Below are 13,505 nucleotides of genomic sequence, written 5' to 3' on the forward strand. Positions count from 1 at the left end.
TTATGTAGAGTGCTGATTCCCAAATACTCAAATAATTTCCTATAATTCCTTCTGATGATGAACTTCACGGATTCTTTATCCATGGGGAAGGAAAGGAGTTTTGAAGAATGGGTCTTGAGAAATGGGCTACGTACTGTTGTATCGCATGATGTATTTCATGGATGTCATATCTGTCACTCTCCCTTGGTCACGGCGGAAGATTTTGGCTCGTGGACATAAATCATAGGAGTAGTCCAGGCCCAGCCTCTTAACATACACTGGGTAGCCACTCAAGTTGAAGACCTTTTCATGAAAAGGAATGTTGTAGGAGGGCCAATATCCTGATTAGGAATGAGCAGAAGGGAAAGGGTAGAAAGAGAAGAGGGGGAATAAGAGGGGTAGGTTAATGATACTTTGTTCTGAAAATTGGCACAGGTTGGTGATTACAAAGTAATACTGTATGGAAAACAACACTGTAAATGTGAAGTAAGCTAGCGGAACATCCTTTTGGATTTCGGGACATTCTTAAGCCCTCAGATGTTTTCATTTGGGGAGGAAAGAGCATTAGAACTTATGTCTTTACCCCCAAATTCTTACATTATGTACCAGAAAAACAGCATTGTTTATAGAGTGAAATGAAGCGTAATGCAAAGTGGTTTGGCTACTGAAATGACACAGGATGGTTCACAACATGGCCCTAAAAGAAAAGGTCCAAAGTGCTAACCTTTGGATAGTGGAGGAAGACAGCACTGGGAATCAGAAACCCTCAATTCTAGCATCAGTGCTGAACACTAGGTACTAGGTAGTGCACTTCATTTTCTGCAGGGAGTGGGAAGGCAGGTCTGTCATGTGAGGTCTGGTGATGAAAAGATTGCATTATTCACATCTTCCTGGTGTGCCAAGGCTACTGAGTACATTAGCCCCTGAGCACCAAAACAGCAGCCCAAACGCAAGCCGTATTTCAGGAACAGCCTCCATTCCACCTGCCTGGGTGATGGCCAATGGGACAGTCACACAGTGACAGTTTCGCCATAGTCCCCCGGCTCATCTCCGCATTTCTGCTTTTTTTTTTTTTTTTGCTGCCATGGGTAGGACCTTTCAGAGGCAAGCTTATTTAGAAAACGCAAGAGACAAGCCATTAATCCCATGCTGGGAAATAGCCCGCCTCAGGAAGAACAGAAGTAAGGATGGTGTGGAAATTACAGAGCAAACTCAGGTTTGTTGCTACACCACCACATCATATTATAGTCTCAGGAGTTCGGAGTGCCTGCATTTGAAGCCTGTTGTGGCCACTATGTGGCATATCACCTTGGAAAGGCTACTAAACTTCTCTGTACCTCAGTTTCTTCATCTTTATAAGGGAAACAATCATAAAACTTAACAACAGGTGACCTTAGAGTAGTCTCATGGGTCCTGGGAGCGAAATCACAAAGGACTCAAGTCCATCATTTTGTTACCAACAGTCCAAAGGACTTGGAGCCAGTCCTTCTCCCGTCTCCCCCATCCAGGCATGCTACTGGTTAAGGTATAGATTCGCAGGTGCTCAGCCTGGTCCTCCTTTGCTTGTGAAAGCCAGTGTTTAACCTTCTTCCCCCCACATCATACAGTCCCCCTTCATACAACCACACATCATACATTCTTCCTTGCACGTGTGTGCGCATATACTCATCTGACCTCCAGACTTGGGGCATCAAGATACCTTTCCGCAGAATATCCGTTTGTTCAGAATATTCTACGTATGTAGGAATCTGCTCCACAATGTACAGAGTGCCTCTGTCAAGGCTGTAGTTCAGCTTCACCCTCTTCAGGTCTAGGACCATGTACTGATTATTATAGGTACCTAGAGTGGCAGGAGACATGAAGAGAAAGCTGAAGACGGCTTGACTGGCTAACAACCCTGAACATACATGTAAGCCTTTAGAAAATACTCTGCAGGGCCACTTACCAGAGTTGTATTTTAGAAAGACCTCTGCCCACCTCTTGCCACTGTCTGCCATCATGTTGGCCACACGGACTCTTTGCCAGGCCAGGAGACTTTCAGGCGTCACCTGCTTTCTCAGAGTATAATTATACACGTTGTTGGTGGTCTGCAGCAATATCAGCCCACTGCTGAGGATGTAGAAGTCATCCAGAGACTCCAGAAACCCTACGGGGAAACAAACCCACACGGTAGTACATACGTGCCTGGGATGCAGAGCCTCTCACACATAAGGCAGTTGGTAAAGAGTTCTCAGTTTTTCCATTGCTTGGTTGACAGGCAGAGAGAACTTTATCTGTTTGTTCACTCCCCAAGATGCCCACGACAGCCAGAACTGAATGGGGGCCCAAGCCTAGAGCTAGGAAATCCAGGTCTCATACAGAGATGGCAGGAACCCAATTAATTACTTGAGCTATCCACAGCTGCCTCCTGGGTAGACACAAGCAATAAACTGTGGATGGAGCCAACACTCAAACCCAGCACTCCAGTATGGAACCAAGGCGTCTTAGCTGCTAGGCTAAGCACCTGTTCCCTGAATATCATTTTCCTTGATTCATCTCCTAGGTTTTGCTCACCTCTGTAGTAGTTTTTTAACTGCCACTTAGGAAGGGGACAGTGGACCACCACACCTGGATTCTCCGCTGGAAGCTGTTGATTTTATAGTAAGTGACAGGCATATTCCAAGTTTCCAAAATGGACAACACAGGGAATTCCACTTGTTAAGATTTTACTAAAAGAATATTAATGGGGAATTGGGGGAGGGGAGAGGACAGACAGGGAGGACGCATGGAGAGAAAAAACACAAGGGCTGCGGTCCTGGCACAATGAGTGACATGGCCACCTGTGGTGCCAGCATCCTATATGAGAATCAGTTCATGCCCAGCTGCTCGGCTTCCAATCCAGCTCCCTTCTACTGGCCTGGCAAAGCCGAAGATGGCTCCAGTGCTTGGGCCCTGCCACACACATGGGAGACCTGCATGCAGCTCCTGGCTCCTGTCTGCAGCCCGGCCTGGCAGCCCTAGCTATTTTGAAAGTGAGTATGAGTCTCTCTTTCTCTCCTTCCAGCCCCCCACCTTCTTTCAAATACATTAATAAATCTCAAAACAAAATTCAACATTCATAAAAGTGAACATGGTTTTGAAGCTAGGACATTGCCATTCCTGGCCAGTACTTATTTATTTACTTCGAAAGTCGCGGACGGAGGAAGATGCAGAGAGAGGGTCTTTCATCCACTGGCCTGCTCCTCAGATGGCCAGCACTGGGGAGGTCAAAGCCAAGAGCTTTATTTGAGCCTCATACAAGGGTTGCTGGAGTCCAAATACTTGGACCATCTTCTGCTGCTTTCCCCAGGCCATTAGCAGGGAGCTGGATTTAAAGTAAAACAGCCAGGACATGACCCACATAGTAGGTGATGGGTTTACGGTCTACGCCACAGCGCCAGCCTCTCATACATGTTGGACATGACACAGGAAAATCAGTGAAGCCTCAAGTCTTTCCTAGAGGCCTGTTTTGTGTATACACAGGAGAGTAGAGAAGGGATAGAATCCAAACCGGTGACAGAGTACTGTCCTAAGTACCTAGCAAGTAGTGGACAGGTGGCCAGTGCTAAGGCAGTGTCAGAAAAGAGCCCCAGGCAGAGAGGAAGGCCCACAGGGACCAGCCCCATCCGCCCCCCATCACGTCACTTGCAGAGATGAGCCTGCCCTTCTGCCACAGGCAGCCACAGCAGAGGCACTGTGTGTGAGCAATGGGCCTCCGGCTGGCACCCAGTCTTGGGACCTTGACCTTCCAGAATAGAAACGAATTGCTATTGCTCATCAACTACTCAGTCTACAGTATCTGCCCAAGCAGAAGACACTGAGACCCCCCAAACCTCCACCTCTTTTCCACAGTTTTTCTCATGTTTGCCATATTTGAGAACTGCCTTTTTTTTTCCCATAGACAAGTAAAAAGAGCAAAACAAGATAATGTGTTGTGACAGGGTCATTTCTCAGGCATGGGGAAAGCACTGACCTGCCCTAAGCTGTTTGATGGTTAACCCCCATCTGCCAGTCAGTCCATCTTTGTTCCAGGTGTTGACAGCGGCCCTGGAGCTTTCTCAGGCTGCTTGTCGCTCCCTTCTGCTCCCTGCAAGCTTCCACCAGAGCCCTTACAGCGAGAAAATATTTCGTGTGGTGCTATCTGCCCTGGGAAAATACTTTTCTTTCTCACTTCAAGAAGACTGACAACTACAGGCCAGCTGCTGCCTCAGGGCGTGAGACTCCACAGCCCTCCCACCTTCTCCAAGAGCGGAGTCTGTGCTATCCTGCCTCCTGCCAAGACCCTCACTGAGGACTCTGTCTCCTTCTACTGATCAGTCTCGAATCGAAGAAGTGGCTGACTCTGCCCGCTCCTGCAGTAGGAACGCCAGTAACGAAGGGCTGCGGCCGCTCTCCATCCAGTTCTCGCTGTCAAGTCAGCTAACAGGCAGGGTCTAACACTTGAAACTTCAAAACGTCTCTGAAGGTTTCATAGAAGAAACATAAAGATGGGTTCATATTTCACCGACACTGTTGTTATCATCCAAATCCAAATGAAATTGATCTTCAATAGTAATTCTACCTAATTTAGAGTATATTGCTTATTTTTTTTTTATCTCCTCCATGTCAGGTAAGATACTGCTCCTGTCTTGCTGGCTAGCCAGGTGCATCACAGGTGCTTCATAAGTGTGAACTCCAAAGGAGAAAGAGAAGACAGGATGCCTAACACAGGCCCCGCGTTCACCACGTGCCAGATGCCTTGCGTTAGAAGGACGGATGCTATCATTTCATCTTCACAAAGAGAGCTCAGGTGAGTTTTGGAAGCTCATAAACAGCACTCTCAGGCATAAAGCTAACGCTGAACATATGCCTGACCAGTGTAATGGGAGCACGTATGTGGTCACGCACATGGTGCAACACTTCACACACAATGGAACAAATACATTAGAAACAATTAAAAAGAGTGAGTCATGGGGAGTTGCATACTTAGACAGGGTGGAGTTGGGGGGAACCACCTTATGACTAGTTAATCAAGAAAAGCACAGGAAATAAGGTTGGATTGCCAGAAAGATAATAAAGGGCGGAAGCCTCGTGAATGAAGCAATGACAGGTGTTCAAGAGTCATGCAGCCTGGCAGACACCAGAGATTGGAACGGTGCAAAAAGGGGAGAGAAAAGGATGCATACGGTGCTACAAAAGTCTGTCCCCACATCGGAATCTATGCCGTAGTTCTACTCTTCGAAAACAAATGTCTTGAATAAGGCCTAACTTATGGATTACTTGGAAATATTTCAGCTTTAAGATCAAAGTGGTAACACTGAACTACTAAAAGTAATTACAGTACAGTAAAAATGTTTACATCCTTATTGTTGCATAGGTCATATCATAGTCTGGGGAGATATTCAGATCCTGGATTATGAAGACATGTCCAAAATTTTCATGGGACTCTAAGTCTCCTCATCTATCGTGGGATGCACTTGACTTCCTAGTGCATGTACTTCAAATAAGGAAAGGCTGAGCTGCTGCCTGCCACCCGGACTCTGACGACAGGCCTGAGGTATTTGTCACGACTGCCCCAGCCTGTGGATCACACTTTGGGACTCTGCATTTTTGGCCAGCTCCACCGGAACATTTTCGTGTAGGAGGTTTGTGTCCGGGGGTGGGCAGGCGAGTCAACACGAGGCGGGAGCACACACAAACAGGGGAAATCACGCAGCCTGCTCCCAGGCCACTGACTGGGAAGCCTCTGTTTCCTCAGGACTGTCATCATCATCACCGCCACAAACCTCAATGAAAAGCACCTGGAGTGGCTTCCAGCTTTTGTCCCCACACCCACCCAGCATGCAAGAAGCCCTAATAATCCAGGGCTTGTTTTCATCTTAACATTTAACAGGGCAAACAGTTTTAGGGGAAAGAATCTTATCAGATATACTGCATTTGAACTGAGCAGCAGTTTTGAGTGAACTACTTCTCTGAAACGGTTTCTTTTGAAATGTTTAAATAATTATTATTTTCATCACATGTGAAAGATAAACACCTTCCATCTATTTTTTGAAAAATGCAGATGAACAACCTTCCCTGTTAGGTAGACACAAAACAATACGGACCGAATATATTGTGTCAGTCACATAGCCAGGTACATAGTACGGTTCAAAGAAATATTAGGATTTTTCTGATTTTTTTTTTCAAGTGGAGCAAGAGTTTTGAGAAAGATTTAAAACTTGACTGCTGCCTGAGTTTCATAAAACTAGCCAGGTTTTGTTCCTGTCATCATCAGCATATGAATACGAATTAGCTCCAGGATACAAACCCTGCACACAGGTCTGCTCCTGCAATGCCTTCCTAACAGTCTCTGAACAAACATCCTCTTCTCAAAGCAAAAGTGTGAAAGGGAAAGTAGTAAGAACAGAGAACCACACCTTACAACAGGAACTAAGATCTCTCGCAGGGAGTGGGAAACTTTTCTGCCAAGGGCATCACTTTCAAGCCATCCCAACTTATCAATTCACAAATAAGCCTGCTATGGATTTACTGCCTCTGGCTGCCTTGGCAGGGCCACGCCAAATATCACAGACCTTACGTGACCTGCAGGGCCTGTGGCCAGGGGTTCCCCACCCCGCAATCCTCCCGTTTTTCTCTTTATCCCTTCCAGTTCCCACGTGTCCACATCAGAATGAATCACCATCACCTGTCTCCTTATCACCTTCCTTTCTTTCCTTCTATACATATCCATTCAACTGTATCGGTGTTTAAGAGTGCTAGCCCTGGATACAGACATAACTGTGGGACAAAAGCTCTGAGTGATTTATGCACAGGGCACACCTGGTAAGCATAAAGGAAGAACAGTGTCCTCACAGTGAGGATCAGTGAAGCCTTTAAAATTTTTTAAGATTTTATATTTATTAGCAAGGTGCTTTACAGAGAGAAGAAGACATAGAAAGATCTTCTGTCCACTGGTTCACTCCCCAAGTGGCTTTAATGGCCAGAGCTGAGCCAATCTGAAGCCAGGAGCCAGGAGCTTCCTCTGGGTCTCTGGCGTGGGTACAGGGTCCCAAGGCCTTGGGCCATCCTCTACTGCTTTCCCAGGTCACAAGTAGGGAGTTGGATGGGAAGTGGTGCATCCAGGACATGAGCCGGTGCCCATAGGGGATCCCAGCACTTGCAAGGTTAGGATTCAGCCATTGAGCTATTGTGCTGGTCCTCTAACCCCCAATAGTGAAGCCTTCTTACAGGAGCTCTGGTGCAGCTGCTGGTTAGTGTGGTAAACACTTGAGTAATATGTATTCATGGTCAGTATCTCTCACGAGTAGCAATTATAATAAAGGCATAAATTATTTAAAACTAATGAATGGTTCTAGAAAAGTGACCAAAGGCAGAGAGAAACTGAACACTGGTACAGCACTGGCTAAGAATGAGTTTAAGCTTTTGTAGCTCCAGTGTGCTGCCTGCACCTGTTAGGGCCTACATAGTGTTCCCTCCAAATTCTCATTACAGTTGTGATACCATACTTAAAACATGACTGCATTGCAGATGGGGCCTTCAGAGAGGTGTTTAAACTGAACAGGTAAGCTGGGTAAGACCATGTCCGACCTCTCTGAAGGCTGGCATCCTAGTAAGAACACAGAGAGTGGCCAGGGACATACACACACTGAAAAGCCTGGGTGAGCACACGGTGAGAAGGTGATCATCCACAAGCCAATAAGAAAGACTCTTTCAGAGAAACCAAACCCAGCAACACCTTGCTCTTGGAACTTTATGTAAAGCCTCTGAAACCATGAGCAAATAAATGTACGTTGTTCAAGCTACCCAGACTATGGGACTTGATAACAGCAGTTTTAACAAACTAAGACATTGTATTAGCCACATGGCTTGAGATGGCAAATGTCAAAGTCTGACACAGTGCAATAGTTGGGAATATAAGAAGAAAAAATTGGAAGCAAAAGATCACAGAACACAGATTCCAACCCTCAATTCAGTTTACTTACTGACTACTGAGTGTGTATCAGTGTGGAAGATGACAAAGAAGCCTTGGGTTAAAAACAGCATCAACAACAGCATCTGTTCCTTTGCAACAGACTTGTTCCTGCTGAGATGTGTGTCTGAGTATTCCTTCCTACACAACTCGGAATGCCTGAGCTGTCAGAAGGGAAAACTTCAGAGCTAGCAGAGCCATTAGAAATTCACGGGAGACTCTCAACGCAAGGAAATCACAGGGCTAGCTCTGAAACTATGAATACAAGCTCTGCCAATATCCTTGGCTGTCAGTTACACCATACAAATTCAGGGACCACTTCTGGAAGGCCAAGTTTAGGCAGAAGTTAGAAGTAAAAAGCACTGAGCAAAGGCAAATGGCCATGCATACTGCAAGAGGACACATTTTCAAGTTTGAGTACAAATTATTATGTATAAAAACAATATTAAGAAAACATCACAGCGGGCCAGCGCAAAGGCTAAACAGACTGATCTTCCACCTTGAAGCATCAGCATCCCACATGGGCACCAGTTCATGTCCCCCTGCTCCATTCCAATCCAGCTCCCTGATGATGGCCTGAAAAAGCAGCGAAGGGTGGCCCGTGTCCTTTGGACTCTGCACCCACATGAGAGACCTGGAAGCAGCTCCTGAATTCAGACTGGGTCAGTTCCAGCCACTGTGGCCATCTGAGAAATGAACCAATGGATGAACTCTTTCTGTCTCTCCTTCTTCCTGTAAACCTGCCACTCAAATAAAAATAAATAAATCTTTAAAAAAAAAATCTCAGAATTATTATTTTCAATGTCCAAATGATATACAAAAGTTAAAAGAAACAGGAAAGCACTATCCATACTTTTTAACAGTCACTAGAATTTTACCAAATAGCCTTAAATGCTTGATTTGTCTGACAAGACCCTTAAAAGAGTTTAAAAAAGGAAAACAAGGCATTAAGAGTTACCATAGGGAAGGCTTAACAGAGAAATGGAAACTAAAATGAAAGTTCTAGATCTGAAAAGTACAATAACTGAAATGAAAAATTCACTACAGTGTTCACCAGAAAATTTGAGATGGCAGAAGAAAGAATCAGTAAATTTAAAGATAGAAGAATAGGGGCCTGGCAGCATGGCCTAGCGGCTAAAAGTCCCCTCCTTGAACACTCCAGGATCCCATATGGTCGCCGGTTCTAATCCCGGCAGCTCCACTTCCCATCCAGTTCCCTGCTTGATTGTAAGAGAATTTTGTCTTTTACCACTAAGTATAATATTACCTATAGGTTTTCTAGAAGTCTGTTTCAAAACATATATTTGCTTATTTATTTGAAAGGCAGAGTTTCAGAGAGAGAGAGCAGGAGCGAGAGAGATAGTCACTCCCCAAATGTCTGAAATAGTGAGGGCTAAGCCAGGCCAAAGCCAGGAACTTCTCCCAGGTCTTCTCTGTGGCTGCAGGAGTATAAGTACTTGGGCCATCTTCCAGTGCTTTCCCAGATGTTAGTAATAAGCTGGATTGGAAGTGGAGCAGCTGGGACTTGGAACTGGCACTCACATATATGCCAGTGTTGTAGGTGAACTTTACCTCCTGCAAAAGTTTACACGCTCACTATATGTAGTCTGCATTACCTTGGAGGCTTTCTTAACCAATGCAGTCACACACACACACACACACACACACTAAAGATGGAAGAAATTTTTAAAAATTTGAAATTGATTGCATACATAGAAAATCCCAAGGAATCTATAACTAAGCTACTTATTTATAAGGTAATGTGTAAATCTATAAAGTAACATATAATTTATAAATTTATATAATTCATAAAATATACTGTAATTAATAAAGTAATATAAATTTATAAAGTGATAAGTATAAATTTGCAATTTGTAATTATGATTTCTAAAGTAATAATTATAAATAAATAGAACTATAAAACATTTCTATATTGTAGCTGTTAGATTTCTACAAATTCTTTGGCATTTTTCTCTTTCAAAAAAGGATCCTCATTTTGTTTCTCTGAACATGAACTAGTCATAATGCCTTGGTTCTGATGGCTAGCATGTGGCCAGGCGACAGTGTGACTTCTGGGACTGGCTCACAATAGGTACTGTTCTTACTTCCTGGTGCTTTTGGACCTGAGGGTCTGAGGAAAGCAGGTACCCTCTCACGAGGGCATCTAGGCAATACTGAGGAAGGATTCGGGGAAAGAGGGGTCAGTTTGTCAGGTGAGTGTCACGTGGTCACCTTGATCTTCAGTTGCGTCCTGCTGTGCCCTGTCTAAATCCCTTCATGAGACACTAAGGGATTATTGTTTTTAAGCAGTAAATATCTAGAGTAATTTGTTATGTACCAGGGATCATTGTGTTAAGACATAAGTTTTCAAAGTAATTTGCTACATATCAATGGAAAGCTAGTATATATGTGTGAAGGTACTTCACATGCCCATCCTTGGGCTTCACGGGGTTTGTGGTTCCTGCTCCAGCTAACTCTGGCCTCCTACTGCACCCAAAGGTGCACTTCACACTGTGCACTCAACTGCTGGCCCACATAGTAGCACCCTCATCCACACAGGCTGGACACTGTATGTCAGGCCCTTGGGGGGAGCCTGCCCGTCCCTCAGTGGATTCATGATCTACAACATTAAGCAGGCCTTGGAAACATATCTCTCACTTCCAGTTGGTGAGGTGGCTTCCTAATCTCCTGGGTCAGTCTGAAGGTGGATGGATTTTCTTCTTGCGTGCTTGAGGAAGCTCTTCCATCTCTGCCCACAGGTTTCTCTCCTGTCCTGTGCTTTGTGTGGAAGGCAGGGGAGAGGTCAGTATGAAGACAGACCAGGTTCTAGGAAGACGGTAATTACAGCCTAAAGAATCCAAGACACATTTGGAAGAACTACATTGCCTGTAAACAATCATTTTACTTTCCTAGTGCTCTGGGTAAGCCTTGCATTCATGGTCACCATTAGCAAAGCATCACAGGGATTTCTGAGACAGTGATGGAAGCCAGTGTCCACAGATGGCAGGAGACAAGTGCAGTAAGTAACTGGTAGTAGGAAAGTGCAGAAGCAAGGAGGTCAGGGCTGTTTCAGTACAAGCAGGTTCCAGAGTCATGGCCACCTTTATCTAGTGGCACAAAGCATCGGATAGTACAGAATACAGAGAGATGGTACATGGACACGCTAAGGACTCTTCCCATGCACTGATCAGATAACACACAGATCCATAACCACCTTTCTCTGCCCATTTCCAATGGGGAACCATTTTTCCGTCAAGCGTCATTAGATAGTTATAACATTATTCACAGGCCATGCAAAATTACCAGCTTACAAATTACCGAATTTTGAGTCCTGCCTGTGGTAACCTTACCAGGTTCAGACCAAATGACTTGGTGGGCCACAGGCCAGATATTTTCCTCCTGCTGTTCTCGCTGATAAATTACTATCCCCGCATGAGTACGTGACTTTTACAACATACTTTAGTTTTCATATACTTTATTTTACTTTTTTTTGAAAGGCAGAGAGACAGAGATAGGCTAATAGAGAGATCTTCCATCTGCTGCTTCACTCCTTCAAATGCCTGTAACAGCCAGGTGTGTCTGGAATGGGCTGAAGCCAGGGCCGACCAACTCAATCCAGCTCACTCATGTGGGTGGCAGGGACCCACTGCTGGAGAGATGGCTCCCAGGGTGAGCAACAGCCAAACAACGAAATCTGGAATGGAGCTGGACCGAATCGAGGCACTCTGATATGTGATGTGGTTGTCCCAGGGGGGCATTTTAACCTCTGCCCACTCCAAAATACACTTTGAACCACATTCTCAGATAGGAGCCCTGCCAAAAGGTTTTTTCCTAAAGCTGTGGCCACTCTAAGGAAGGTGACTCGGAAAGCCTTTAGAACCTGCTTTATATAACAGCTGATAACAGCAAGGAAGATAACATCCCTCCACTGCCCGCCCCTCCCTCCCGTCAATCAAGTCTGTTTTAGGGCATGGCCCAGGTTCTGGGAAACACAGGAGACTGATGTCAGTAATTCTGAGGGTACTGAGGCAGCAGGTGCTTTTGCAATGCTGGTGACTTCAAAGGATTACTACTGTGCCTGGAGTACAGTTTATGGGGTGCCCTTCTGATAATCCTTATTCAATAATGATCCCTTCAGGGTTCTGGCTGGAACAGGAAGACACAGAGTGTTGTGTCACTTTAGTGGTCATGTTTCACACATTGCCTTCCAGCTAACTTCAAATCATCAAGGTTTTACCTTGGAGTAACAGAGAATCAAGGTGTCCCTCTAAATGTACTTACCTGGGTAACTGCTGAAAGAGAGGCGAGTACTACTGGTCTCTTTGTCTGCAATGTTGAAGTCCCAGTGTTTGTATATCCTGAGCATGGCCGCATACGTGTACCAGCTTGAGTGGGCAAAAATGATGTTCTCGAACCCAGGAAGAACCTGTAACCAGAATCCCAGTGATGTATATTGAACTGCCGACATCATGAAGCATAGGGAGTATAAAGGGATGGTGTCAGTTCAGGGAAATAGAGAACACAGCCCAGAAGTGCAACGTTAATCTTCAGTGCCGACAGATTGTCCTAACATCCGGGTTGGAAGTGGCAGGTGTGTTCAGAATGGGATGCGTGGCTGCAGAAACAGGAGTCCCATCATGTACTTCAAATTCCTCCTGTGAAATCTCTTCCGGTTCTTCTAACCATGGAGCTCAGGAGCTGACAGACAGCCAGGCATGGTGAGGTGTCACCATTACAGTATGACAACTAGAAAAATCACATGTGGCCCAAAAGAGGAAAACAGGCTGGTTCTTACCTTGATGAGAGCAGAGCAGTGTCCCATGTCCCATCTCTTGTAAAATTTCAGGCTGGTGCTTTTTATGGGAGAAAGCGCAGGAATCAGATCCAACAGATCCCCCACAGCATTCAGAAACTGAATCTGGAACATGGACATGGGCTGCACAGACAAAGGTAGCACTTAATTTTTTTTTAAAAAAAGGTTTGATTGATTGATTTTAAAGGAAGAGCAACAAAAGGAGGTTCCTCTCTCCAAATCCCGCAACATCCAGGATTTGCCTGGGCTGAAACAAGAAGCAAACAGGACCCCCCCATCGCGGCAGGCACACGGGCCACCACTTGCTACCCCTCACTGCACATTAGCACGAAGCCGGATGAGCAGAGGTAGAATGCAGGCTCTGAGGAAATGGGAAGTGGGCACCCCAAGTGGTAGCTTAACCTGTGGCACAACCCTGCCCACTCCTGCATGTTTTTTTCACTTGGGAATGGTGCCCCACGGAACAAAACAGAACTTTCTGTTTATATTCCTCTACAGAAGGGTTTCTCAAACTATCAGGGATTGGTAATCATTCAGCCGAGCAGCTAAAGGTCTGTCAGTGGCAATTTTTTTTTGCATATAACTGACCTATTAATGTTAAAAATTAAGAGTGGGGCCTGGCGCCATGGCCTAGCTGCTAAAGTCCTCGCCTTGAACAGGCTGGGGTCCCATATGGGTGCTGGTTTTAATCCTGGCAGCCCGCTTCCCATCCAGCTCCCTACTTGTGGCCTGGGAAAGCAATCG

General features: G+C 45.4%; 1 protein-coding gene across 1 annotated transcript in view; it reads right to left on the bottom strand.

The window, feature by feature from the left end:
* Positions 1 to 13,505, bottom strand: part of PLBD1 (phospholipase B domain containing 1) — a 39,290-nt gene that overhangs the window by 2,086 nt on the left and 23,699 nt on the right. Inside the window, exons 5-9 of the mRNA XM_040967311.1 lie at positions 12,744 to 12,884; positions 12,230 to 12,374; positions 1,925 to 2,125; positions 1,679 to 1,819; positions 135 to 320 (exon numbers count right to left, since the gene is read on the bottom strand). Of these exons, the coding sequence (XP_040823245.1) occupies positions 135 to 320; positions 1,679 to 1,819; positions 1,925 to 2,125; positions 12,230 to 12,374; positions 12,744 to 12,884 (814 nt within the window). The remainder of the gene's footprint in view (positions 1 to 134; positions 321 to 1,678; positions 1,820 to 1,924; positions 2,126 to 12,229; positions 12,375 to 12,743; positions 12,885 to 13,505) is intronic.

The sequence above is a fragment of the Ochotona curzoniae genome, unplaced genomic scaffold (genome assembly GCF_017591425.1).
Source record: "Ochotona curzoniae isolate NIBS_2020 unplaced genomic scaffold, NIBS_Ocur_1.0 contig_1482, whole genome shotgun sequence".
NCBI classification, from domain to species: Eukaryota; Metazoa; Chordata; class Mammalia; order Lagomorpha; family Ochotonidae; genus Ochotona; species Ochotona curzoniae.